General features: G+C 50.5%; 1 protein-coding gene across 10 annotated transcripts in view; it reads right to left on the bottom strand.

Annotated features, from left to right (window-relative positions):
• TPCN1 (two pore segment channel 1) overlaps nucleotides 1-27,398 on the bottom strand; it is a 63,409-nt gene extending 36,011 nt beyond the window's left edge. For 6 of the 10 annotated variants that reach the window (XR_012325195.1, XR_004521447.2, XR_012325194.1 and 3 more), the window contains exons 1-2: nucleotides 27,213-27,398; nucleotides 24,514-24,750 (exon numbers count right to left, since the gene is read on the bottom strand). Coding sequence is in view for 5 of the 10 variants with exons in the window: in XM_073790150.1 (XP_073646251.1) it covers nucleotides 24,514-24,625 (112 nt within the window). In the remaining 5 variants the exon portion in view is untranslated. Of the gene's footprint in view, nucleotides 1-5,705; nucleotides 6,501-24,513; nucleotides 24,751-27,039; nucleotides 27,056-27,212 lie in introns of those variants that run through there. The other 4 variants (XM_033836985.2, XM_073790151.1, XM_033836993.2 and 1 more) reach the window with 4 other exon arrangements.
• Between the last annotated feature and the right edge of the window lie 319 nt (nucleotides 27,399-27,717).

Raw genomic sequence — 27,717 nt, 5'->3', positions numbered from 1 at the left:
GCTGTGTTGAGTCTTCGTAGCCGTGTGCGGGCTTTCTCTAGTTGCAGCAAGCAGAGGCTACTCCTCGTTGCGGTGCACAGGCTTCTCATTGCGGTGGCTTCTCGTTGTGGAGCACGGGCTCTAGGCGCACGGGCTTCAGTAGTTTACCTGCTTATTTATTAGGTTATTTTCTTCTTTTTGAATTTTGAGAGTTTACATAAATATACAAATATTTATCTCTGATTAATATGTCTACTCCAGTTTTGATTATTTCTTTGAATTAGTGATTAGTGTAGCTTTTTCCATTCTTTTAATCTCTTTGTGTCTTTTTTTTTTTAAAGGAGAAACATTTTTTTTTTTTTTTTGGTTGCACCAGGTGTGCTCCTTAGTTGTGGCATGCAAACTCTTAGTTGCGGCATGCATGTGGGATCTAGTTCCCTGACCAGGGATAGAACCCAGGCCCCCTGCATTGGGAGCATGGAGACTTATCCACTGCACCACCAGGGAGTTCCCTCTTTGTGTCTTTATATTTAAACTTTGTTTCCCGTAGGCAGCATAGAGTTTGGTCTTGCTCCTTTCTCCCAATCCGAAAAACTCTGCCTTTTAATTGGAGTATTTAGATTATTTACAATTAAGTAATTACTAATATGATTAGGCTTAAATATATCATCTTGCAATTTATCGCATATTTGCCACACCTGTTCTTTGTTCTTGTTTTCTGCCTTCTTTTGGATGACCGTATATTTTTTTATGGTTCCATTTTATCTCCTTGTTGGCTTATTAGCTACAATGCTTTCTTTTGTTATTCAGAGGTTGCTCTGGGGTTTATAGTATACATTTTAGATTTATCACGTCTACCATCAAGAGACCACTTCATGTCTAGTATAAGACTCTTACAACAGTATAGTTCTTTTTCTCCCCTCCCAACTTTGTGCGTCTGGAAGCGAAGGGACTTCCAGTTCACAAACCTACTCTGGATTGAGCTCCGTTGCTAGCATGTGTAACTAGGACAGTTTTTCTGGAAGGGACTGCACCAGTGAAGGATATAAGAAAAGTAATGAGTTAACACTACTTGCTCTGTGCTGAGTGCTCCATGCTGATTAACTCACGTAATCCTCACCATCCCATAAGATACACACTAGCATAAATCCTACTGTACAGAGAGGTTAACAACTTGCCCAAGGTCACACAGCTGTAAAGGGCTGAGCCAGGATTTAACCCCAGGCAGCGCCCCTCCAGAGCAGCTGCATTTAACCACTATGCTACACTCCCACCCTCTAAGAAAGACAAGTCTGCGGTGAAGGACAGCAGAGAATGGTTTTAAACTAGTGGTAGCAAATACCTATGGATCGCTTATTACGTGTCAAAATCTATTCTGTGGCAGATTTTTTCCCCAAAGATAGCCACAGCATTATCTTTCATACTACATGCTCTTCTAGAACCCTGCCAACTCCCTACAAAGAGGTAGAGACTATGTCTCCTCCTCCTGAAACCAGGTGAGGCTTTGTGACCCTCTTGACCAAGAGAGGATAGAGGAAGTAATGCTTATGACTTCCAAAGCTAAGTCATCAAAATGCTTCCACCTTCTTCTCTTGGGTCTCTTGCTCTTGGAACGCAGCCACCATGTTGTGAGAGAGGCCCACGGAGGAGAATCAAGGCGCCCAGTCCACAGCCCAGCTGAGCTGCCAGGAAGCAGCCGGCACCAACTTGTTGGTCAGGCTGAATAAGTCATCTCACAAACAGACCCCCAGCCCCAGTCACTGTGTGGGGCAGAGAAGCTGCCCCTCCCCCAAGCCCTGCCCAAACTGCAGACTCACGAGCAGAATAAATGATGTCTTCGTCTTAAGGTGCTGTGTTTGGGGCTGGTTCGTTATACAGCAATAGATAACTGATACATACCTGAGTACTTTCTACCAATCAAGCTATTTAATTCTCACAGCAATCCTATGAAGAAGGTAATATTATTATTCCCACTTCAGACTTGAGGAGATTAAGGTGCAGAAGGTTAAGTACCTTCCTGGGGTCATGCAGCCAGTGAGAAGAAGGGCTTGGATACCAAACTAGGCTGGTTAGCTTCTAATTAGTAGGCTGCATGCCTCTCAAGGATTCGAAACCCGAAAAGGAGGACAAGGTAGTGCCGAAAGGATTAAAAATATACCAGCGGGGGCTTCCCTGGTAGCACAGTGGTTGAGAGTCCGCCTGCCAATGCAGGGGACGCGGGTTCGTGCCCCGGTCCGGGAAGATCCCACATGCGGCGGAGCGGCTGGGCCCGTGAGCCACAACTACTGAGCCTGCGCGTCCGGAGCCTGTGCTCCGCAACGGGAGAGGCCACAACAGCGAGAGGCCCGCGTAGCGCAAAAAAAAAAAAAAAAAAAAAATATATATATATATATATATATATATATATATAGCAGCAGTTCCATCACTCAAATGGAGTAACAGGTAGAAGGCAGGACATCTGGCTGCAGCCAGCCCTTGCTCATCCTGGTCCTGCTCTACCAATGCCAACATTTCCCAACTCTGATCCCAGTGCCCATTTCTGAAAGAACTAAGCCCTAGGCAGAGACAGGAGAAGGTCAAACCACCTTCCTCCACCCGCTCACATGGACCAGGGAAGCATGAGCCAAAACGTGACTCCCAAGTAGGAGAAAGATGCCTGCCGGCATCTGGATGGAGCTGGGAGCTTGTGCGCCTGCGCCCTGTCCTCCATGACCTTTGCACAGCACGGCAGGAGCCAGCACCCGGGACACAGCAGCCCTAGGTCGAATAAATAGTGGTGCTGGTGCGGGGTGGGCGGCGACAGGCTGGCACAGATGGCAGCGGACATTAGTGCCATTTTCCCAGCCCGTGCTAGACATAAGCGTCTGCAGGAGCCCCTGCCTTGGAGACCCCCGTGTAAGCCTTCCGAGCCCTTCTTCTCGTGTAGGGGTCTCAGCAAATTGATCCAGTTTCTGCCTCCCGCCCGGGAGCTCTCTCAGACCCATCCTGGTGGGGAGAAGGCACGTGGTCCTCCTCAACTTCTCCCCTTTGCCCCCATCACTTACACCATACACCACTGTGATGGGGGGCGGGGGAACGCTACAGCATCCCCCAGTGCAGGCCAATCCTTGCCACTTCCACCTCACTCACACCAATGGCTTTTGCCTGGGAGCAGGTGACCCTTGGTATCTTTTATTATTTTTTTTGGCGACACGCGGGCCTCTCACTGTTGTGGGCCTCTCCCGTTGCGGAGCACAGGCTCCGGATGCGCAGGCTCAGCGGCCATGGCTCACGGGCCCAGCCGCTCCGCGGCATGTGGGATCTTCCCGGACCGGGGCACGAACCCGTGTCCCCTGCATCAACAGGCGGACTCTCAACCACTGCGCCACCAGGGAAGCCCAACTCTTGGTATCTTGAAGGGCCCTGGTTTGGGTGAGAGACAGTCTTCTCCCCCCGATGCACAAACAACAATTCCATCCAGTCTCTGAAATCCACAAGGACCCCTGGGACAGGGAGACAGACCAGCCTTCCAGCTGCCTTGGGAGGACGGTCCTCACGGCCGGAAATCTTTCACATCACCTTCCCCCCACCCCCCATGGCCTATAAGTCGCCAGGTCTGGGAGGGTCTCCTCTCTCTAATCCATCTCCACTCCCCACATTCACTGGAGCCTCCTGCCTTTCACCTAAAAGTCAGCAACAGCCTTCAGGCTGGTTCTCGCTGCCTGGGCCTTTCCCTGACCTCCGGGGAGTCTCGCTGCAGGATGAAGTCGGTAAAGCGTAAATCTGATCCTATCCCTCAGGTGCTTAACAATCTTTCAATAGCTCGCCCTCGGGAAAGACTTCAGACTCAGCAAGGGTCTTTAGGATCTCGCTCCCACTGCATCTCTCTCCATTTCCTGTTCCTTCCCAAACTCCTAAAGGCCATGTAGTTCCTCAGAGGGCAGCTGGTTACTGCCAAGCACTAGGATGCCGGGGCCCCCATGCAACAGCAAGCATCACAGAGACAAAACGTATGCTCTCCAGTCACAGATCACACCTGGTGGCTGGCAGGTGTGAGGAGACATGTGAGGCTACAAAGGGCAGAACAAGGACTTGGGAGGAGATGTCACAGGACGGGCATTTCCACCAGATCCCAGGAAGGCTTTTCTAACTACAAGAGCTGCCCCTGGGACTTCCCTGGCGGTCGGTCCAGTGGTTAAGACTTCACCTTCCTATGCAGGGGGTGCGGATCCAATCCCTGGTCAGGGAGCTAAGACCCCACATGCCTCATGGCCAAAAAAACCAAAAACATAAAACAGAAGCAATATTGTAACAAATGCAAAAAAAACTTTAAAAATGGTCCACATCGAAAAAAGAATCTTAAAAAAAAAAAGAGCTGCCCCCAAATGCACTGGGCAAAGGGGGCTTTAACTCTGTCATGTTTGATTTATTAAAATTAAGTAAGCACTAAGCTCTGGTGGCGCTGGGTACATATGTGTTTGTCATTTTATTCCTAACGTGATCTGTAAGTTAGATACATAAAGACGGTGAGGGGGACAGGCAAGGGGGTGCAGATGGCTTTAAAAATGACTCCCAACTTATGAACCACCCATGGGGCCAGCCATGCCACACCTGGTGCAGAGCCCAGCCGCTTGGATCCTGCTGGCTACCAGAAGCCTTCCACCAACACTGCCTCGCTGCACCGAGAGGGTGACAGGGTCTTCTTTAGCACACAGGTCTCTCCCCTACCCTAACTAACCTCAGCCCCACAATCTCATCAACTCAGCTTCTGCTGAAATAACAAACACACTTACAGGGCATACTCTGTGTGCCAGGCTATTCTCAGCACCATATATTTATTTATGTATTTATATAAATGTATATATTTCTATAAATTTCATACTCACAATAACCCTATGAGGTGGCGACCATTATTGTGCCCATTTTACAGATGAGGCAATGGAAGCCCAGAGAGATCTGTGAACTTGCCCGGGTCTCACACAGTTAGAAGGTCAGCAGGTTCCGTGCTGAGAATCCCCATGCTAAACCACAGAGCATAGCGTGCTCTACGGGCTACGGGGCTTCCCTGCGTGGACCTGAGTACTTTCTGAGGCTCATCTTAGAAACGATGAGTGTCAGGTCTGGGGTCTTAGAAAGGATGATGGTCAGGTCTGAAATGGATCACAGAGACCACTTAATTGAATGCCTGGCTCTTAGAGATGGGAAACTGAGGCCAGGGAGGGGAGGTGTGCCTGCGTAACAGGGCTGACCCGTCAGAGAGCCAGCTCTAGCACCTGGGCCTCCTGGCTCCCCTCCTAGAGCTTCCCCACCACAAACACTGGTCACTCATCCCTCACTACAGTAATGTGGACAGTGGTCTGACGCCCACTGTCTGCCACTGTGTAATTGCTGGTGCACAACTGTGAGACAAATCAAAGAATAAGCCACTGGCCTAATCCTACCCACCTGGGCCAAATTTGCACTTGCTGGGAGAAACAGCGGCCCCCGGGTCTCCAGGTGAAAGTTGATGATGCAACTTTCGGGGCAACCCCTGCACAGGGAAAGTCTGGACAACAAGGCGGTCTGGAGGGCTCTCACACAGCACCCCAGGCCCAGCCCCCTCCTGTGATCAGGGACCAGCCCTCACACCAGTGGATGTCAGAGACCACATAAGAATCAACACGTTCGACCTCTGACTTTGGCACCGTGCTCGCCCAGGGCAGGGTGGGTGTCTCCAGACGAGCTGGAAAGGCAAGGTCAAGGCATACCGCAAGGGCCCAGCTGGAGGAGGTGGGATGACCTCACGATGGGGCTGTCGGGGAGCTGGCCATCCGCCGCCTCGTCCAGGAACATGACGGCCGGCCCTCGCCTCTGCATTTCCGTCTTTCCTGGGAGGCAGCTGGCCCAGAAACAGGCGGGAAGAAGGAGGAAAAAAACGATACACAGCAGCACAGGAGGGTGGGAGTGGCAGTCTTCTGGCTCCCACAGCAAACCACCTTCTCCGCTCACAGGAGAAGGGCCAGAGGAAGCTGACTAGGAACATTCTTGGCAACCAGGAAGATCCCATTCGGAGCCTCTAGGGCAAGTCCCCCCAACCCCAACCCCCAAAGAGAAACACTTTGTTCTGCACTTCGGGTGCCCTGGGCAGAGAACTCTCCTGTGAAACCAGCCTGCAGCCTTTTCAGGCCCAACGACTTTTGCCACTAAAGATTTATGCATCACCAACCCCTTAACTGCCCTCCCTGCATCCTGGCAGTCAGCCCAGGGAGGTGAACATAGAGGAGAAGGAACAGAAAGAAACTGCTGAACTGACAGGCACTGGAATACAAAACAACAATAACAACAACAAAAGAACTCCCTCCAAGTAGGAGAGAAGTTCCCCACACAGAGGACAGGCAGACAAACCAGGATGACCTGTTTGCACAGATGGTAACGTTTTCCTCCAAGCTGATGTAACAGGGCCCAGAGGCTCCCTGCAAAACAGCTGGCTGCTTTGCATGCAGCCTCTGAAACGACCCTGTGGGGAATCCAAGATTTCCACGTGCAGCAGCATCCTGGTGGCACTGGGTAAACAGAAACAGTTTCCATATGCTGGCTATGAAGTGGAGCCAGGGAGGAGAGGAAAAGAGCGGGCAGGTGAGGAGGGCTTCTGTGACCCAGCCCCCCCGTCCAGCGAGCACAGGGTCCACCAGGGCTGGGTAAATCACTGCGGCCTTCCTTTGGGGCCTGGGCAAGAGGTTGCTTTGGATAGAAGGCATATGAGCTCCTCGTGGGAGGTAGTTCTGATCGGAAAGACTGCAAGGCAGTGACTGTTCTTGGGCAGGTTTATACTGAGGACCCCACCCCATTCAATCCTCCCTCCTTTTCATTCTCATTCTCTTACACATACACAACCTTATGCGTTCACACACACACACATCCCGCACATCCTCTTCAAGACAAAACGTAGCCCTGAACACCCAAGTTCGCTCCCAGCTGTGCCCCTCCCAGCCCTTGGTTCACGACCTTGATCCCCAGAGCCTCAGTTTCTTCATCCATTAACCGGGACTGGTGCCACCTGTGCACCTGGGCATCTGAGAAACAAATGCGAGTACCCACAAAGCACTTGGAGCCCTCCGGACACCAGTGCCCACCAGAATGACAACGAGCAATCAACCGTTTGCCAGTTGTCGCTGAGAGCCCCACTCCATGGGAAAAGGCTTGAAGGGGAGGAACACAAACCAGAGGGACGCTGATGAGTTTTCCAGGCACAGCGTCGCAGCCCTGCTTCTGTGCCGGCTGTAGCTCTTTAAAGGCCCCCAGATAAAAATCAGGCAAAAGCCACTACCCCGAAAGAAAGCAGAGCGCACGTTTCCTTCTGCTCGAGACTTCTCTGCTGACGACTGACTGCACGATGGCCTGGGAGGTAGACCCGCGTCATCAACGCACGTTAGGAGAGGCTGTAAACCCAGGCAGAACTCCGGGCAAATAGACTAACCTCCACAAAGGCGAGAGCTGGCGTGCAGCCCTCCCAGTTGAATCGCTGGCCTCAAGCCCAAAACCTGTCCTTCCAAAGGCTTAAGCCAGAGGAGGAAAGGAAAGATGAAAGGCTCACCCAGGCCGGTACTGGGTCAAGCACTGTTCTAGAAGGAGCCCTGGTTTGGAACTAGCCTGGATAACGCCCTGCGCCACCTCCAACTCTGTTTCTGGCCAGCTGACAGGGACCTACGTGGCCAAATCCAGAGGGATTCCCTGCAGATACACAAGGCCAGCCATGGAAGGGACTTGAACTGGGTAGCAAGTTGAGAGCAGCAGCTATAAACAGAGATGTACAGAAAGTCGGGAGGGGTGAAGATCAGAAACAACAGACTCTTGGGAGGGGCCCGGAAAATAAGCATCTCTTGGTAATTTAGAGTAGCAACTGCTGTCCCAGGGGCCCACCCTCAAACTGGCCACGCAGGGAACTCACACCCTGAGGTTGCAAATGTGACCTTGAGAGCAAGTCTCTAGTCTTAATAAATCATGCGGTTATTTGGGGGAGAAAAGGGGAGGGGCAAGTTTTTAAAAGGCTGACCTTCTAGATGCAAACAAATACGGTTTCATTTGAGGAGACATTTCCTCAGCACCTACTGTATACCAGGCATTGAGTTAGGTGTTGGATTTGAAAACGTAAAACCATGAACTTTGCCCTCACGGAGTTCACGATCAGGAGGCAGGAGAAGGGATGTGATTCTGGTGCATTAAAGGCACTTGTTGGTTACAACAGCCGAGAAAAGGATGTGATGACAATGACCGTCCACGGGGGCTGGAGAAAAGAGGCAGAGAGGGATTCAGGGGCGATATCCGTGCTGGCTTTGAAAGGAGGAGGGATGAAAAGGTGTTCAAAAGGGGGATGGGGATGGGGTGAGGGGTACATTCCAGAAACAGGAAGGTCATGCATAAAGCACAGAGAAGCAAATAGCAGGGGATGTCTGGGAAACTGCAGAGGGTTCGGTAATTCTGAAGCCAGAGATAAGGCTGATGTGTGGGAATGAGAACAAGAATAACAGCTCACACTCAGTGCTTTACGTTTGTTAATTCTTTTAAGTATAAAAAGCCCCATGAACTAGAGACTATTAATATCTTCAGTTTCCAGAAGGGGAAATTAAGGCCCAGAGAGGCTAAGTGATTTGCCCAAGGTCACAGAGCAAGAAAGGGGCCAGGCTGGGGTTTGAGCCCAGCAGCCTGACTCTTTTGTGAGGCAGGAGCAGCGGGTGGGCTGTAAGCCATGTTAAGGAGACTGGACTTGAGCTGCTGGGTTTTACCAGCAGAGCAGTTGGACCAGGTGTGCCAATCGGAAAAACACAGGCCGGGAGGGCATTCTCAGTTATACTGTAATCCCATCTACATTCTGCACAGGCAAAAGGGCAAGGTCCTTTCCCCGGAGGAGCCATGGTGAGCTCGTGTTTACAGAGCAGTTAACTTGCCAGGAGCCGCTGGGGTCACCTGCACTGATTGTCCTGACCACCCTGCACGTGAAGAACCATGTCTTGCCACTGCTACACAACCCACCACCACCCTCCGCCAAGGCAAAGAGAGAAGAAGGGGTTTGCCAGATGCTGGCAGATAATTTCTTGGTGAGGCTGGAAATGATTTCCATCTTCTTTAGTCTGTGAATTTCAAGGCTTGACTTGGAATTGTAGTTCCTGCTCCCGGGCCCCTGGGTTTTTTATGAAACAAAAGGCTTTTATTCCCACTAATAACTCATCACAAAGTATTTATTGAGCACCTACCACGTGCAAAAGTGCATCGGATGCTTTGAGAAAACATTTGTAAACACTACAACCATCTCCAAGGCCTACTTTGCGCGCGCACACACACACACACACACACACAGAAAAACATGCCAACTCCACTCTGTTTACCCAGTAAAGAGGGCAGCACCTGTGCGAACATCTGTCCTGTATTCACTTGGAAGCACTGGAGATGCTAATTGTGAAACGCACAGGGATGGGGATGGAAGCAGCACAACAGCAAATGGAGACAAAGGCATTTTTCACTGCACGCTGGCGCTCCCTGGGCCTCTGCAGCGGGTCTGCGGATAAGTGGTGCTCAGGGGAACAAGTCTGGCCATGAGACTCGTTCTCCACGTGGCTACTGATCAGAGGTCTGCTCTAGCCCCTACCTGGGAGCGCCTGGGGGGCTGACTGGACCCGGCTCCCATGAACACTGGCCACAGCCCAGCATCTGGATCTCCTGTGAGCTGGTGGCTATACTCAGAAGAGCGGCAACAAGGGGTAAGACGGCCGGGAGGCACAGGCGCCTTGGGGGAGTGACATGTCAGGAGGAAGTCTACAACCCGCAGAGGCCTGGGCACGCCACTTCTCCAGGACCCAGGCTGGCCTGGTGGGTGCTGCTCCCAGGGGAGCCGGCAGGGCCTGAGAGCCTGTGCAGTCGGTGGCCGGGCACTGGGCTCGGCCTCCTCTTCCTCCTCCTCGGTTCCCTGTCTGTCGAGTGGGGAAGAGAGCGCATCGTGAATAAAGAAAAATGCAATGGAAACCAAAAAGCCATCCTAAAGAGTGGGCAGGAGGTGGGGCTACTTCAGTTGAATTGTCTCTGCAGTGCACCTGGACGGTCAAGGAAATTAACATATGGTTCCCCCATTCGCCACCACGGGATCCCTAAGAAAATCCAAAACCCAATTAACATTCCTTAAGAGGAAGGATTTAATAAAAGGAAGGGCAAGCTCAAGTCCTCAACGCGGAGTCCTTAGATTACCTACTCAGAGGCTCTAGACAGGGCATCATCGCTACTTTGTTGAAAATGAAACCCTGATACTTTACTATTAGTTAGAGTTTCCACCTACTGAGGTGGTACCGGGAGATGTTATATGGAATTTCCCATTTAATCTTTATGTCAACCCTGAATGGAGATGTTCTTCTCCCCGTTTTACAGCTGAAGAAAGTGAAACTCAGGGAGAAACCGAAGCTTAGCTCCTCCTTTAAGTTTGCACAGCTGCTGAGAGATGACACTAGAAATTCAACCCCATCCTTTGCTACAGACCAAGAGACTCTGAAGAAATGTCAGAACACACTACATCAGCAGCACGTACGATCACTCTCCCGACACACACACATGTCTAACAACCTGAGGATTCTCCCAAGCTATCCCCGTCTCCAGACTTGGGAGCCCCTGCCCACCCCGGGACAGTGTCCGAGCTCCAAAAGGGAACAGCACAAAACACGCAGCAAAAGCAAACAGCTCAACTGGTCTGAAGGCTGAGCAGGCTCTGCAACTGAGAAAGTCTGAGCCCCATCGAGGTGGCCAGACAGGGTCCAGGGTGCGCAGGAAAAACTGCCATTCACAACGAAAAGGCAGGCCAGCCAAGTGCGAGCAGCCGAGCCGGCAAGAAGAGGGGACCCTGGGGTGTCGCAGAGGAAAGGCATCATGCTCGTCGACGCTCACCCACAAGGGAAAGCCGACGCAGCCGGCAGCCTGGAGTGGCTCCAAGCCATGAGCCAGCGCTGAGCACAGTCACTCTGCCCGAGCTGATTTCCAGCAAGAGCTCAGAGAATAAGAAAAAGCAAATAAATAAAATCCCAGTCTAACAAAAAGAGAGATTAACAAGAGGGAGAGGTGGCCTGCGAGGGGTGGGGTGGTGGAGGGGCGAGCTCAGAGGTGAGGGAAGGTGGGACCACGCCACCCCGGGGCTGACATGGCAATCATGAGACGTGTGCACCCCGGAGAACTCCGAAAGCAGAGACCAAAGACATCCCCAAAGTAGGCTGCTCCTAGGGCAAGCAGGGGCCAGGCCCTGCCCGGCCTAGTTCTGACCTGATCACACATGAATGAGTCTCCTGGTCACGCCAGATGGTTCCAGGGGCTGGGTAAGCTGTGACAAACAGAGTCACTTGGGATCCTGGGTGTTTTGGGAACCTAGTGACTCACTCCCAGATATGTTACTTCATGGGAGTCTGTTATTAAGTGCCCTGGGTGTGTGCAGAGAAGACGTGGTCCATGACTTTGCAAAAACTTGTGCTCCCAGAAACAGGCACATCAGGACGCAAAACAACAGCACCTACTCAGGCACAAAGCAAACCCTGATTCAGTACGTGAGACATGAATCAAACCTGTCACATGCAGGTGCTAGGGAGCAAGTGGGCCTCCCGCGCAGTGTATTCAGAGGATGCGAAGGTGTAGAAGTGCAGCCACTACCCCAACCGGTTAGGGGCGGTTAGGGAAGCCTCCATGGAAACAGTACAAGATCTTCGGCTGAAGAAATATGGAGTGGGGATAGATCAGAAGCAAGAGACAGCAGCCAGGGGAAGGTTTGGTAGTGAAAGTGGTTCAAATGAAAAATATGTGAGATTATGTGACTGTTAAATAAACGAGATGATAGGGGACCTCCCCTGGCAGTCCAGTGGTTAAGGCTCCATGCTCCCAATGCAGGGGGCACGGGTTCGATCCCTGGTCGGGGAACTAAGATCTCGCACGCCGCGTGGCACAGCCAAAAAATAAATAAATAAATGAGATGGTATGAACAGCCCTACGTTTAAGACTTTTGCTTATTGGTTCTAATTTCTGGGAGGGGTAGTGCAAGAATGAAGGCCCGTCAGCCAGGGGTATAACTGAGGTGGAATTTCTCATGGCCTGGAAAGTGCTGGGGCCACTGCCACGTGGATGGGGGCCAGGTTGGGAAGGTGGATCAGAGGACTTAGCATTCAAGGTCTTCATTTTCATTTGATCCAAGAACTTGGCCTAACCCTCACCAAGTGAATGGGTCTGAGTTTATGGTTTCCTTATCTATACTTCCTTATCTATACTCTGAAGTTAATGAAAGTTTCAAAGCCACTAGAGCTTGGATGGAGAAATGTTCCCTCTGGGCAAGGCCTGAAAACAGAGGTGGCAGGTCTGTGATCCGAGAGCAAGAGGGACCCACAAACCTGCCTTCCCCAGGGGTGTGCTAGGCACACAGCAGCCCACCAACACTGATGACAAACGAGGCCCACGGCTCCACTGTCTGCCTGTGCAGGTCACTTCCCTCCCCACCCATCGAATTGCACATCTGAAAAATGGGCATAAATACTGTTACTTCACAAGGGCTCGTAGGAGCGACCGCTTATGTTAACATTACTGTACACAGTGTTTCCAGCTGCAATCAGTTGTAATAGTGCTTGCTGCCTCCAGTGAGAGAACAGCAAGAATGGCTCTGGGGAAGACTTCTACTTTAAGGTAGCAGAAAGGATGCTCTGATTTGTAGCTCCTGGATTCACTGTTGGGCCAGGGTGCAGGGGTGGAGCCCACAGAGCACTCATGGGAGATATTTGCTAGTGTTGTTCCAAAGGCAGGCTGAAGTCACCAAATGTTCACCTGGGAGACTCCCCAAACATAACTGAGTCTTCCAGGGAAAAACAAAGCCCCTAAATCACGCCTTTAAAAAAAAAAAAAAAGATGCTGCTACCGTATCATGCGCTTGCTTGTGCTATAGCTAAAATACACAGGGAAAGAGATCTAAAAAAAATATTTTTAGGGCTTCCCTGGTGGCGCAGTGGTTGAGAGTCCGCCTGCCGATGCAGGGGACACGGGTTCGTGCCCCGGTCCAGGAAGATCCCACATGCCGCAGAGCAGCTGGGCCCGTGAGCCATGGCCGCTGAGCCTGCGCGTCCGGAGCCTGTGCTCCACAATGGGAGAGGCCACAACAGTGAGAGGCCCGTGTACCCCCCCCCAAAAAAATATATATATATATATATATTTTTTTTTAATTTGTCATCCAAACACCCCAGTTGTAATCCAAAATGACAATTCCTCAGTCCACGGAGGGCGGTTATGAGAACAGAATTCAACCCTCCTTTTCTCCACTGAATGGAAATACCAGCTATCCAGGAATTATCATGAAAGAGGATAGAGAGAGTTAGATCTACGCTTCCTGGCTGAGCAGACTGAGAACTTCCGGATCAACTCTCTAGCAGGATGGACTGTTTAGAGGGCTGTGTCAGGGCACTGGAACAAAGCAGAAACTTACCTGCTGGATACAGTTAGAAGCCATGCCTTTTTAACTCAGGAGAATAGGTCCTTTCTGATCCTAAGAGCTTGGCAGCAGAGCATATTCATTCCAATCTCTGCTTTTCTTTCACTAATTACTTTCTCCTTGCCAGATACAGCTCCTGACGTTACTAATCTGAGACACGCCCTCCTACACATGTAACCCAAGCCAGGCGAACTCATGAAAGGACTCACGGGTCCCATATTGTCCAGATGTTTCCTGAGTGCCTACAGTGAGGCAAGAACTGCACTGAACTTCAAGAGACAGAAAGAAAGAGAGAAAGATGCCCAGTCTGGGACTTCCCTGGTGGCGCAGTGGTTGAGAATCCGCCTGCCAATGCAGGGGACATGGGTTCGATCCCTGGTCCAGGAAGATCCCACGTGCTGCGGAGCAACTAAGCCCATGCGCCTCAAGTACTGAGCCTGCGCTCTAGAGCCCGCGAGCTACAACTACTGAGCCTGTGTGCCGCAGCTACTGAAGCCTGCGTGCCTAGAGCCCGTGCTCCACAACAAGAGAAGCCACCACAATAAGAAGTCCGCGCACAGCAACTAGAGAAAGCCCGTGCGCAGCAACGAAGACCCCATGTAGCCAAAAAAAAAAAAAAAAACACTCCACCTGCCCATAGGCTGATCTACTCTCTCAGTTGAGCCTTCATTGTCCTTTGTGCTCTCAACTCCTGCCACTGTGCCGTCCTATCAGAATTTACTGCCAGGGCTACAAACTCAAATGCCTGCAGGCACCAGGCAGGTAGCAAACGTGGGAAGCTGGGGTGTGTGAGACGGCAGGTGCTGAGCCCTCTCGCTGTGAACAAGCATAATACCTGCTTAAATACCATTCAGGCCGAACAAAACAAGTCCCATCATGTGCCTAGGCCACCCCCTGCCACCTGGTCTTGCCACCCATTTCCAACCACTCTTTGCAGGGCAGCCCGAGTGAATTTGCAGACGCTCCCCTGAAATGTGACCATGTCACTCCCCTGCTTAAAGCACTCTGGGACTCCTGCATCACCCCCAAGGTGAAGTTCCACTCCTCAGCACGGCCCTGGAGGCGGAGAGACCCCCCAAGATCTGGATCCAATCTCTCCTCCCTGCCCACCAGTCAAAGCGCCAACCACACCCACCCGTCCACTCCAACTCCTCTACACCTCTGCTCCCCTGCTCCTTTCCTTGAGATGGTCTTTCACGTCCAGCTTCCACTTCCTGCTTCCTGTTCATCTGCTCTTTAAAAACTGAGCACAATAAAGCTTAACCTATCTCTCTAAAGCCTTTACTGATGTGCTCCCTCCCCAAATCAAGCAGACTGACTCCATCTCCTGCCCCAATATTTCACCTCCTTGGGAAAGCACTTCCACCTCCCCTGCCCATCCTTCCTCTCTCCTCCTCTAAATCCGCCCACGGTTACAATAAAAGCCACAAAAGTAGCACGTCATATACTCGTCTGTCTTATTGCCAACCAGACCATAAATCCTTCACGAGCCATAACTAGATCTGCTACGTTTCTGTGACCTCCGCAACAGCGGTTCTAAGCTCTGAAGAAATCCATGCCTGCCAGTTGAAAAACTCTTAGCTTTTCAGTTGACAAGATGACAACGATTCAAGAAAAAAAAAGAATTAGAAGACGACTAGCTATTAAACTATTAATTATTTTTAAACTTCTAATGCCCACTTGAATCTTTATCACACATCTCAAAGTCAAAGCCACAAAAAAAAAATAAAAGAGTCCCATGATCAAATAGCTAAGAAAAGAGAAGAGGGACTTCCCTGGTGGTCCAGTGGTAAAGAATCCGCCTGCCAATGCAGGGGACGCAGGTTCGATCCCTGGTCAGGGAACTGGGATCCCACATGCCACAGGGCAACTACGCCCGCGCGCGCCACAACTACGGAGCTTGCAAGCCTCAATGAGAGAGCCTGCGTGTTGCAACGAAGAGCCCACATGCCGCAACTAAGACCCAACACAGCAATAAATAAATAAATAATAAAATAAATCTTTAAAAAAAGAGAGAAGACAGTTGTAAAGTTGGATGCAGACAAGAAAGAAGGAGCAAAGGGCACTCCCACACGGAGAGTATCAGGTGAACTGCAACCCAGAGGAAGCAAGGAATAAACAGAAAAGAAAGATGAAGGGGATCCCGGGAGATGCACCCACCTGCTCTGTCCTCCCACCTCACCTGCCTGGCCTGGCTCTACCAGGGATCGAACCCGCGCCCCCTGCGGTGGAAGCGCGGAGTCTTAACCCACTGGACCACCAGGGAAGTCCCGAAATCCGGTCTTTCTTTAGGTGAAGCACACAGAGGCAGAGAAAAGTTTTCCCCCAGCCAGCTCCGAATCTCACGGAACGGCGTCCAATGGTGAAGAACCTCTCCGAGGCCACGGAGAGCACATCCGTTGGTTCTGTATTGTTTCCTTATTTTGAAGGAGTTCGTTCCGAACAGAAAACAAAGGCTGAACAGGTAGGTTCTATGTCGTAAAGTAGCAGCCGCTGACTAGATTTTACTCAGCTGGCTGTTTGGGAAATGTGAAACGGTTGCTGATATGTAAAAGTCAGAAGGCTTCCGATGAAAAGCGTAGGTTTTGATTTCTCTGGAAACACTGGAAAATGTAGTCACAAGCAGCCCATGAGCCCACATGGTAACGAATGGCCAGAGGGAAGTAGCAGCCAGCCCACCAGACAGCACGTGCGCTCCCCAGCGTGTCCCCGGCCCACCCGGGCCCAGGGCAGCCACGTGCTCAGGCACTTCCTACAAGGTCACTTCAGCTGAACCACAGCCTCTCAAGTGCTTTGAGCAGAGAGAGAGCCATATGTTTTTATGAGTAGATAAGTACCTCCAACAAAAAGCAAACACAGCAGAGGGGGTCACCAGTGCAAAAGGCAACCCAAGCACTGATGGCCTGAATCAGTTCTCCTGTCCAGGGACACCCTCGAGGCAAGTGATGATAGGGGGTCACCTGCCCCTGGGAACCAGTGACCTTGGGGGATGGCCCTCCTCGGCCACCCCAGCTGGCCTTTTGAGTCTCGTGCCCTGCTCCAAGGCCGGCCCTCCTTTGCCCTTCCTTTCCCAAATCTTGACTCCTATGAGTTCCCATTTTCAGCCCAAACTGTCTTGTTCCAGCCACAATGATGTGAAGTTTAGCCAAATGCCTGTGCGTTGGAAAAGGGCGTACGCTGAGGGGAAAGCTGCATGAAGTCATGGCTGTCCTTTGCGGTCTGTTGTTTTTTCACTTGCCCATCTTTTCTAGTTTCTCAGTGATGACCCGATACCACGTGTACAATGAAACCCCCGTAAGTTTTGCTGTTTTTATAACACGAAAGGGAGTTCCAGGTATGGGGCCCCAATTGAGAGTAACATGCCTTGCAGGAAATAAAAGTTTAACTGAAAAAAAAAAAGAGATGAAGGTATAGATATCATAGAAACCAACTTCCTTTTGGAAAAGAAACTCTGGCCTAAAGTTCTACCTCTTTCACAAAGCTTTGCTTCCCGGCGTGCAGCACATCAGCTCAGAATCGGAGTTCCCGAATCAGAAGACCTGGGTTCCAATGCTGCAGCCGACACTTCCTGGCTGTGTGACCCTGGGTAAGTTTCAACCTCTCAGAGTGTCAGTTTCCTCTTCCGTCAGATGCAGATGCTGAACCGACCGCACAGATCTGCTGGGAGGACCCAATGACTGAGATGGCACATGTAAAGTGCTTTCAGACGCTGCCTGGCACGTGATAGGGGCTCAATACCCATGAGCCACTATTATTATTTTATTTATTTATTTGTTTTGGCTGCATTGGGCCTTCGCTGCTGCGCGCAGACTTTCTCTAGTTGCGGCGAGCGGGGGCTACTCTTGGTTGCGGTGCGTGGGCTTCTCATTGCGGGGGCTCTCTTATTGTAGAGCACGGGCTCTAGGCGCCCAGGCTTCAGCAGTTGTGGCCCCCAGGCTCTAGAGCGCAGGCTCAGTAGTTGTGGTGCACGGGCTTAGTTGCTCCACGGCATGTGGGAATCTTCCCGGACCAGGGATCAAACCCGTGTTCCCTGCATTGGCAGGCGGATTCTTAACCACTGCACCACCAGGGAAGTCCCGAGCCATTATTTTTATTGTGAATGACCTTACTCAGCTTGGACTGATGAGGAGAAAAGGGAGAGAGTCAGGAAATGTCCAAATCAGGGAAGTCACCCAGCAAAGGGAGTCCTATGGACTCCCTGAGCATGAAGGTGGGATGGGGATGGTCCTGGGACCGATGTCCCTTCTGAGGGCTTGATCGCTTTGTGCCTCCTCTGGGTTTCCTTGCAGGGCCACCGTGCTGAGATTCGCAAGGCAACCCTGGGGGCGGGCACCGCAGCCAGGGGCCGTCAGAGCCCTCCCACGTTCCGTCCCTGACTTGGAGGCTGAGAAGTTGAGTGTTCTGCCTCATGAAGCGCTCCTGGAGCAAATGCGAACTTAGCCCCCATAAGGCGATGGGTAAAGAGCAGTTCAGCAGCCGCTCCAGCCTGCGCCCAGCTGCCACAACTGCCATTTTGTCACGGTAGCTTTCGGCGTGCGGAGGGGAGAGATGGCATTTCATGGCGGGGGGCCTGAGGCAACAGACAGGATCCCCCATGAAGACTCGGAGGATGGAGGCTTCAAGTGTGGGTTACGAGGCTGGAAGCCAGCAGGCCGGATGCTTGCTCATTTGAATTGGTGCCTCCGCCGGCCTGGTGACACAGGCATTCTGCCTTGGCGGGGCCCTAGGAAAGCCAGGGGACCAACTCCCGCGGAGCCAAATGCCCAAGCTCCCTGGGAAGCCGTGAAAATCTAACTGCTGTTCCGGCTCCAGTTGCCATGCTGCTTTTGCTTCCCAGCTTGGCGGGGACCACCTGCTGTGCCAGGAGTGGGCCAGAAAAGGATTCAGACCTCGGCCTGGGTTCAGCACCCCCGCTCATGCACTATGATCTTCCAAAGAAGAAGCCTAGTCTCTGGTCATGACAATAATGCCTAGGACTGGCTGAGCCCTTACCATGGGCATCACACACGTGATCTCACTAAATCCCCACGATAGCTCTACTGGAAGATACTATCATGATCCCACCGTACAGATGACGACGTTGAGGCTTAGAGATGCTAAGTTCCAAACTCAGCTAGGATTGGAAGCCTGCAGCTCGACTCCAGACCCCGAATGCTTAACCATTCCACCACCCAGGGTTATCACAAGTGACAAAAGCTACCCAAGTCCTCGGCCTTTATTTATCGTTTGGCAAGTATGCTGGGGAAGCTTGGTCAGAGAAAGAACAACAGACACAGATTTCTGTGACGGAGCACCTACCCTGGGGTTGGTCACCCCTGGGAATACAGCCCCACTGCTCTATCCCAGCTCGTGTTGGCTACACCTGCCCTGAGGCCAACAGCTCTGGCACACCTTGACTAAGACAGGTGCCAGCTGGCTGTGGCTGCAGGAAAACTCTGGAAAAGGAGCCAGGGTGCCTGCCGTGTGTTGGCCCCTGCAAATGGGCAGTGGCCCTCCACCTTGTACTGGGTCTCAGGTTAACTCCTGATGGTACATTAGGCATAGGGGCAAAGGAGGGAGAGGGGGTCCTCTGCTCTATCACCTTAGGCCTTATCCCTGCATGGCCTGTCACCAGAAAGCCATGAACCACCAGCACCAAAGTAGTGCATGAGACAAAGTGCCCTGCTCAAGCCTCAGCCACCGCCTTGCCCACAATCCTTTTACCACCCAGAAAAGGCCGACAGTACAGGCCCATCTTAGGCAGCTGTTGGGTTTGAAGGCAGTGAGAAGGCAAAAGCTGAGTGTGACCAGAAGTCCCCTGGAAAATCCCTCGTATTGCCCACAATATTCAGGCTCTATGGTCTAGAGATGGTCCAGACCGCTGACTGATGCGCAATGCAGACAATGGGCTATCTCAAACTGCGCTGTCAAACGCCAACCCCGCTGACTATTTTCAAGGCTATTCCTAATTCCATGCTTTAAATACCTTTGCTCATACCTGCCTCCTTTATCAACCTGACACCCCCTGCCTGTGAGTCATTCATTAGCATTTCAGCAGCTACTCTTATAGCCCAGAGATGTCTGAGTCCGGGATAAAATCCATCCTTTCCCATATAAGGAAAAAAAAATCCAAACCCTCCAGTTTCCTTTAGGGATAATTCCCCAGCATTGATCACCCCTAGCATAGGGTCAAAGGGCACAGGCGGCACAGCCAGATTCCTGGGGACCGCACCTAAGGAAAGGGCAGGAGTGTTATGGGCTGAATTGTGTCCCCCCCCTAAAATTTCTATGTTGAAGTCCCAACCCCCAGGGCCTCAGAATGTGACTGTATTCAGAGACAGAGCCTTTAAAGAGGTAATTAAGGTAAAATGAGGTCATATGGGTAGCCTTAATCCAATAGGACTGGTATCCTTATAAGAAGAGATTAGGACACAGACTCACAAGCTGAGGACACAGTGAAAAGGCAACTGTCCAAGAGTCAAGGAGAGAGGCCTCAGACAAACCAACCCTGCCGACACCCTGATCTTGGACTTCCAGCCTCCAGAACTGTGAGACAATACATTTCCACTGCTGAAGTACCCCCCCCCCGCCCCCTTCTGTGGAATTTTGTCACGGCAGCCCGAGCACACTAAGACAGGGAGCGTGTGGTACATAGCCAGAGGAAGGCACCAGTGACAGCTGCTGGGTCAGGGCGGAGGCCCAGGGTCAATCAAGGCACACACCCTCAGAGAGCTGGCTTAGTTCTCAGTGGCAGTCGTGCCCACACAGCTGCCAATTCTGCTGAAGGCCTCTGTCTACATTCTATTTTCGTTTTTTTAAATTGGAACTTGTAAGTTTTATTTATAAAAATGATAACAGAAACTTTCTTACTTTTTAAAGACTATTATTAAGTACACTGCATTTAGTTTCCTTTAGAGAAATGCTATTTTTCAAGGATTTTGTTTTTATAAAACTTTTTTTCTCTTCCCTTCTGCCTGCATACTGCCAGCGCCTTAACACCTCAAGGGTTTCTATCAGCCACAGACCGGGGGGCAATGATGGCAGCCCCCAGGACAATCAGCTGTGCTGGGAGTGATGAGACTCCAACCACTGGTGAACAGAGGCAGGAGGGGCTGCTGCCCACCTCTGACTGGGCCCTCAGACAGCCCCTCCCATGAGCTAAAAGGCCTCAGAGACCCAACTAGGTTTATTTGGACCATGACTTGTTGAGTGCCTGCATACGGTAGGCATCAAGCTAGGTGATGCACAGATGAATGAACACTTGGGGCCTTGGAGGTGATCAGATGGTTAAACAAGTCATTTCCGCACAGTAAGTAGCCATAATAATGGAAGCCTAGACCAGATACCAAAGCAGAAAAGGGTGAGTAATTAGCCCCATCGGGAATAGGAGGTCCAGTGAAGGCTTCAAAGAGATGGGATTATCAGCAGGATTGTCAAGACAGAACTGAAGCTCATGAGTAAACAAGAGCCTGGGGAAAGCATGCCAGACAGTTACCAGCAAGGCGGAGAGGTTTAAGAATATACCGGGGATTCCGAGAACTAGAATTGTGGGTTGAAGCAGGAAATGGGACTGGTCAGGCAAGAAGGCAGTAGAACACACATGCTGGCTAAGGAGCTTGGCCGTCATCCTGTAAGGGACAGGAAGGTCCTGGGGGTGGCAAGCTGGGGAAGTTACAGGCAGGCCTCAGAGATGCTGTGGGTTCAGTTCCAGACCACTGCGATCAAATGAATATCGCCATAAAGTGAGTCACATGAAGTTTTTGGTTTCCCAGTGCATATAAAAGTTATGTCTATACTATACTGTAGTCTATTAATTGTTCAATAGCATTATGCTAAAAAACAATGCACACACCTTAATGAAAAAATACTTTGTTGCTAAAAAATGCTAACCATGGGACTTCCCTGGTGGCGTAGTGGTTAAGAATCTGCCTGCCAATGCAGGGGACACGGGTTCAGGCCCTCGTTTGGCAAGATCCCACATGCCACGGAGCAACTAAGCCCGTGCGCCACAACTACTGAGCCTGCGCTCTAGAGCCCGCGAGCCACAACTACTGAAGCCCACGTGCCACAACTACTGAAGCCCACGCACGCCTAGAGCCCGTGCTCCGCAACAAGAGAAGCCACTGCAATGAGAAGCCCACGCACCGCAATGAAGAGTAGCCCCCGCTCGCTGCAACTAGAGAAAGCCCACGTGCAGCAACGAAGACCCAACGCAGCCAAAAGTAAATGAATAAAATAAATAAATTTATATTAAAAAAAAAATGCTAACCATCATCTGAGCCTTCAGTGAATCGTAATCTTTTTGCTAGTAGAGGGTTTGAAATATTGCAAGAATTACCAAAATGTGACACCGAGACAGGAAGTGAGCAAATGCTGTTGGGAAAACTGGTGCTGAGAGACTTGTTTGATGCAGGGTTGCCACAAACCTTCGATTTGTAAAAAACGCAGTATCTGTGAAGTGCAGTAAAACAAGGTACGCCCATACCAGGTCAGATTTGTGTTTTAGACGGACTGCTCCGAGAAGCGGGCGTAGGGGACCTTGAGAAGAAAGTCAATGCCAAAATCCAAGCATGAAATAAGAAAGGCCCATACGGAGGAGATGGAGCAGGCAGGCCGCCTCTGAAATCTCTCCTTTCCTCTAAGAGGCACTACTGCTTTTCCTAGCCAGGCTTGGAGGGTTATAGCCATTAGTTCTTAGAGATTTTAGCAAATATCGCAGGAAGAGGATGAGACAGGAAACTGAGGCACTAGGGCACTTCGCAGAAAGCACAGTTTCCCTGGACCCCATCAGTTGTTTATTTTGTTTTTCTTAAATGAACTAAAAATGAGCCACCGACTTCGCCAAGAAATGAATGGCCTTACTAGCGGGCTATCCAAGGTTAGTTTTATTGTCTACTTGGCCTATTTCCCAATCATCAAGCGCCTTCATCGTTTCAAAACCTGATCTTGACGCAGAACTAGGCTGCTCTTCCCACTTTGATCCTTCAGGAGACCTGGACAGCCTGTCATCAACACCGATACTGTGGGAGGACTTAAAAGTGGCACCCACAACAATGATTAGGAGTCCAATTTAGAACCTTGAGCCTGGCTATTTCCAGAATGATCCATACCCTGTGCATATCAACCACCCTCCCTCCAGTCCATTCCCTCATTGGCGATGGACTTAACCGCTCCCCTCACTAGGGGGTATCCTACTCTGAAGCTGAGACAATGTCACATTCATTTACATCCCTTTCCCCAAAGCACCTTACATGGTGGTGTTAGAGGGAAGATCAGAGAGACACTGCTGCTTGCTAGCTGTGTGACCTTGGACAAGTTACTTAACCTCTCTGAGGCTTTGCTTCCCCAGTAAATATGGATAATAACAATAACTCCACCTTAAGGTTATATGATGAGATAATATATGTAAATGCTAAGAACCAGCACTCACACTCATTAAAGGCTTGTGAAGGAGGAAAAGGAGAGGGAGGAGGGGAGGAGGAGGAAAAAGGGAGGAAGAGGAGGGGAAGGAACTCTGGGGTCAGTCCTCGGTTCAAATCTCTGCTCAACCGCTTGCTTGGCTGTGTGACATCAGGCAAGTTCCTTAACCTCTCTGACTCACCGTTTTCTCCTCCGTAAAATAGGGATAATACTGTCTACCTTGCAAAAAGGATCTTAGTTAGGATAACAGGTGAGAAAGAGCCTGAGGGGAGGGGGAAGGGTAAGCTGTGACAAAGCGAGAGAGTGGCATGGACATATATACACTACCAAATGTAAAATAGATAGCTAGTGGGAAGCAGTCACATAGCACAGGGAGATCAGCTCGGTACTTTGTGACCACCGAGAGGGGTGGGATAGGGAGGGTGGGAGGGAGGGAGACGCAAGAGGGAAGAGATATGGGAACATATGTATATGTATAACTGATTCACTTTGTTATAAAGCAGAAACTAACACACCAGTGTAAAGCAGTTATACTCCAATAAAGATGTTAAGAAAAAAAAAGAGCCTGACACTTAGCTTGCCAACTCTAGGGTATTTAAGGAGTGGGCCTGAAATCACAGCCACTGATTTCTTGGTCCTGAATGGCACTTAGGGAAAAATCTGGTCTACTTTCTAATCTTCCTCGATCGCCCAGCTCTGCCACTCTGGATGGGTGAACACGCTAAAGCAAAGAGAAGCCAGTTTAGAGGGAGCCAGGCCTCCCATTGCACCCCCATCCACGGGAACAATGCTGTCCTTCACCACTTCCAAGGGGAGGCTGTTAAGCTTCCTGCAAGCCAACTGTGTTCTCTCTGGACAAAGGAGATGGGAGAGCCAGGCTCATCTTTCCCTGGACCCAAGCAATACCCCTGGCTCAACAGTATGGCTTGTGGGTAGAATTTCCATCTGCTAAAGAGACCCTAAAGCACTAGCCCCTGACATCTTAGGACCCTCCATAAAAGGCAAGTTATTTTAAGCCTCTCTTGGACCCAAGGTCTGAGCAAAGGAAGCAAATGGCTTCGGGACAAGAAAGGTTTTTAAGGCCTCTCGTTCTGCCAGAAACACACTTAAAATCTAAAAAATTTAAAACTCGCAACCTCTCGCGGGTTCACTTTGTGCTGCTGGGCTTTGGTTTAGAGGAAGACAAAGCAAAACCCCAAACCCTCAAATCAATGGTTCACGACAAATGCTTGCCGCCTTCCACCCTGTCCCGGGCAGTACAAGGACTGAGTGCCAGTGGGGAGAAGCAGTCAACTCCACTTTCCTGCCAAAGATCAGGCAGACAGAGACCAATGTTGAAATCTGTTTCTTTTTTTAACTAGGAATGGCGCAGGGAAGCTAGCCAAGGAGCAGGTTTGCCTGAGGTCCCCACCAAGCATCCATGAACAAAACCAGGGTACCACAGGCGCAAGAGAGGGGAGGCGCTGAGGGAAGCAGGGCAGGCTAGTCCCGGAAAGCACCCCAAAATTGAGGGTGCAGGATTAGGACCCCACAGGATTAGTCTCCCAGTAGTTTCTGTGTCAGAACTTGGGAGTCAAACGTGGGGTCAGGCATTCAGGTACATGCATCTACCAACAGAGCACCAGGCCCACAACTCGCCCCCTGAAACAGAAAAGCTGCACCCCCTCCCCCAGCCCACCCTACCATCTTACTTCTGCTGGGCAGATCCTCTTGGCCCAGGCCGTTGGAGGGAGCTAGTAGGGTGCTGCCACTCTCATCCAAGGTCAGGATGAGGGGAACGTCGTCATCTAAACTCACGGCCATGTTCTCCTCTTCTATAGCCCTCAGGATGTGATGTCCAGAGCTTTAAGTAGTCTCTGCTTCGAGCTCCAGTTCAAAGCCACTGGCCCAGAGGTGCTTCTTAGAAACTCCTCCATCAGTGGCATCTTCTAGGGTTTGGGGGATTAAAAAAAAAAAAAAGGACAATTATCAAAATACAACCACTACTGATGAAAATGTTCTGGAATTAGATAGTGGTGATGGGTACATAACCTTACAAATATACTAAAAACCACAGAATGGTACCCTTTAAGACGTAAGATGATGGATCTTATAGTAACGTGAATTATATTTCAATAAAAAAGAGTATTGCAGTATAATAGCACTAAAATTCTGTGCAAGATTAAATACTGAAAAGTTAAGGGTAATTATGTTTGGAGATTGGGATTATGGCTAATATGTTCCCCCTCTACCCTTCTTAACCCTTGTTTGTGTGTGAATTTTCAGAGGTTTCAAAGACTTAAAAATATATATACATATTCAACCATTCAAACAATAGTAGTTAATACTCAGTGAGCGCTTACTATATGCTGGGGCTCTTCTAGCAATTTTTAAGTAAAGCTGATTGAAACTTCGTAATAGATAAGTAGGATTATTATCCCCCATTACAGAGGGGGGGACTTAAGGCTTAACTTAGAGAAGTTAAGTAATTTACTTGTCCAAGAACCCACAGTTGGAAAGCCAAGCTTTGAACTACACAATCTGACTCCAGACCTGTGCTCCCCGCCAGCATACTACAATTCCTCCATGTCCCAGCCCTGGTATTTAGGCAGCACTTAGCTCCAATGACCTATAAAGAGTTAGTGTGCCAGGTCATCTAGATTTGCCCATATCATTCTTATTACTCTCCTAGATTTAGGTATTTGGGGAGGAAGGGAAAGAGACTAGAATATTTTTTTAAGTGATGTCCGGAGTCACACAGCAAAAACGCTCATTCTGAACTCCCAATTCAAAACGGTCAGAACTAGCCTGTTACAGTTCCTATTTATAAACATTCCCATTTCCGCTGAGGAGGACCAAAAGAAAAGCAAACACTCAGCAGATCTAACAGCAGAACTTTGAACTTGAAAACAACAGCAGGTTCCTTCCTCAAACTGCTGTATTCTGGTCTCGATCAAGTTTGCCTCCAAACTAACCCACTGAATGGCAACCCATCAATTTACTTCCTTCACGAATCACCAGGACAATCCAGGGCAGGCCCCTGTGCGTCAGTACCTTCTTAAAATTAGGCAGTAAAAGTGAGCACCATTCTTTGCTGCTAAGCCTGTAGCGGTCTGCCCAGTAAACTTCCTGCGAGATTTTTTTTTTTAAGTTTCCTCCAGATCTGGGGATTAATTTCACTTTTAAATCTCAGTAGTGGGAAGACAGAAAAGGAAATTCCAAATGAGATGTTACCATTTGGCTGTCTTAAGCATTATATGTTTTATTTTTTTTCTTTTTGGGTTAACTTTTTATCACAGCTATTTTCAAACACACTCAAACGTAGAGAGAATATATAAATGAACTTCCCTGTGTCGATCACTCAGCTTTGACAATTATTAACATCTTGTCATTCTCTCCCATATTTATTTTGAAGGCTGGAGAGTCTATTAACTTTCTCAACTCATCAAGGAGAGCTTTTTTAATTGTATCATTGTTATCAAAATAGCTACTGTTTTTTATTTTAACTGTATAATATATGACTGGTTGCTTGCAATGCATGCATTAGTTCTGTGGACCTCAGCCGGGGTGATTCCCCTGCGACACACACACATTAGCAATGTATGGAGACATTTCTGATTGTCACAAGTAGGGGGTAATAGTAGGTAGAGGCCAGGGATGCCTGGAAACATCCTACCATACACAGGTGAGACCCACCACAACATAGAAATATGTGGCTCAAAATGTGAATAGTACTGCTGTTAGGAAATCTTACTTAGCTAATGTCCCCACTTCACAGATGAGGAAACCGAGTCTTAGCAGGGTTAACTTAACCTGCTTCTTGTAAATAAACAGCAAGGAAGTGACAGAGTCCAAATTTCAACCCAGGCAGTCTGAATTCAGGGACCCTCCCCACTTAACCATTACCCTTCATCTCTTCCCAGACGGTCCCCTCATCTGAATTCAAACCCATTATTTTACAGAGAGGGAAAAGTGAGGCCCAGAGGAGAGAAGGGAAGCACTTGCCCAGGGTCACAGTGCTTCTCCCTCTGCTGAGGAGCCAGAAGGGAAGGGTCACCCCTAGAGACAGGTCCTAAGGAAAGAGGGCAGGCAGGCTCTTGTGGGGTGGGTCGCCTGAGGGCGCCAGGGAGACAAGCAGACGAGGGAGGAGGGTAACGAAGAGGAGTGCGGGCGCCTGCTCCACGTGCTCGTCCTTGCGCCCCTTCTCCCCGCCCCGGGCTTCCCCGGGGGATCCCTACCTGCGGTCCCCGCAACCAGGGCTGGAGGGAGAGAAAAGCGGCGATGACTTCCCCGCAGGCCTCTTGGCCCTACCTGCCCGCCTCCCACGTTCCAATGCCCTCACGCCGAGCCCCCTGACCCCTGACCCCTGCCCTCTCCATCAGGCCAACCCTCACACCCCCTGAATTCTTACATGCGCCGCCCCAGCAACCCAGACCGCGCGCCGGGGTCCGCACCGCGCAGCCCAGCCCTCCGGCGCCGCCGCCAAAGCCACGAGCCCGGAACTGTTGCAGCTGCAGCAGCCGCCGCAGCCACCGCCACTTCAGCCGCTGCCACCACAGCAGCTGCGCCAGCTCTCCCATCCACCGCCTACTGTCCCTTCCACCCCACCGGCCCCGCCCCATTTTCGCTTCACCGCTGCCTATTGGCTACCTCAGCTGTTATGATGAGCTCTGATTGGTCAAGTCTTACGTCCTTCCCCAGTTCTTGCCTGCTGCTAATGCAGGACTCCCTGCCTCCCTCCTTGAGAAGGGGCGGGACGAATAAGCTCCGCCCCTTTCCCTTCCGTTTCTCCCCGCCTCACTCGGTCAGCCCAACCCAGAGGGAGGCCCGAGTCTTCCAATTGGTGGAGGGTTATAGAGACGGTGCTTCTGATTGGTAAATCCTCAGGAGGTGGAACGAACTGAGCGGAATAAGGA

This window comes from Tursiops truncatus, chromosome 13 (genome assembly GCF_011762595.2).
Source record: "Tursiops truncatus isolate mTurTru1 chromosome 13, mTurTru1.mat.Y, whole genome shotgun sequence".
NCBI lineage: Eukaryota > Metazoa > Chordata > Mammalia > Artiodactyla > Delphinidae > Tursiops > Tursiops truncatus.
Note: the sequence above shows the minus strand (reverse complement) of the source record. Positions and strands in the feature narration are given on the sequence as shown.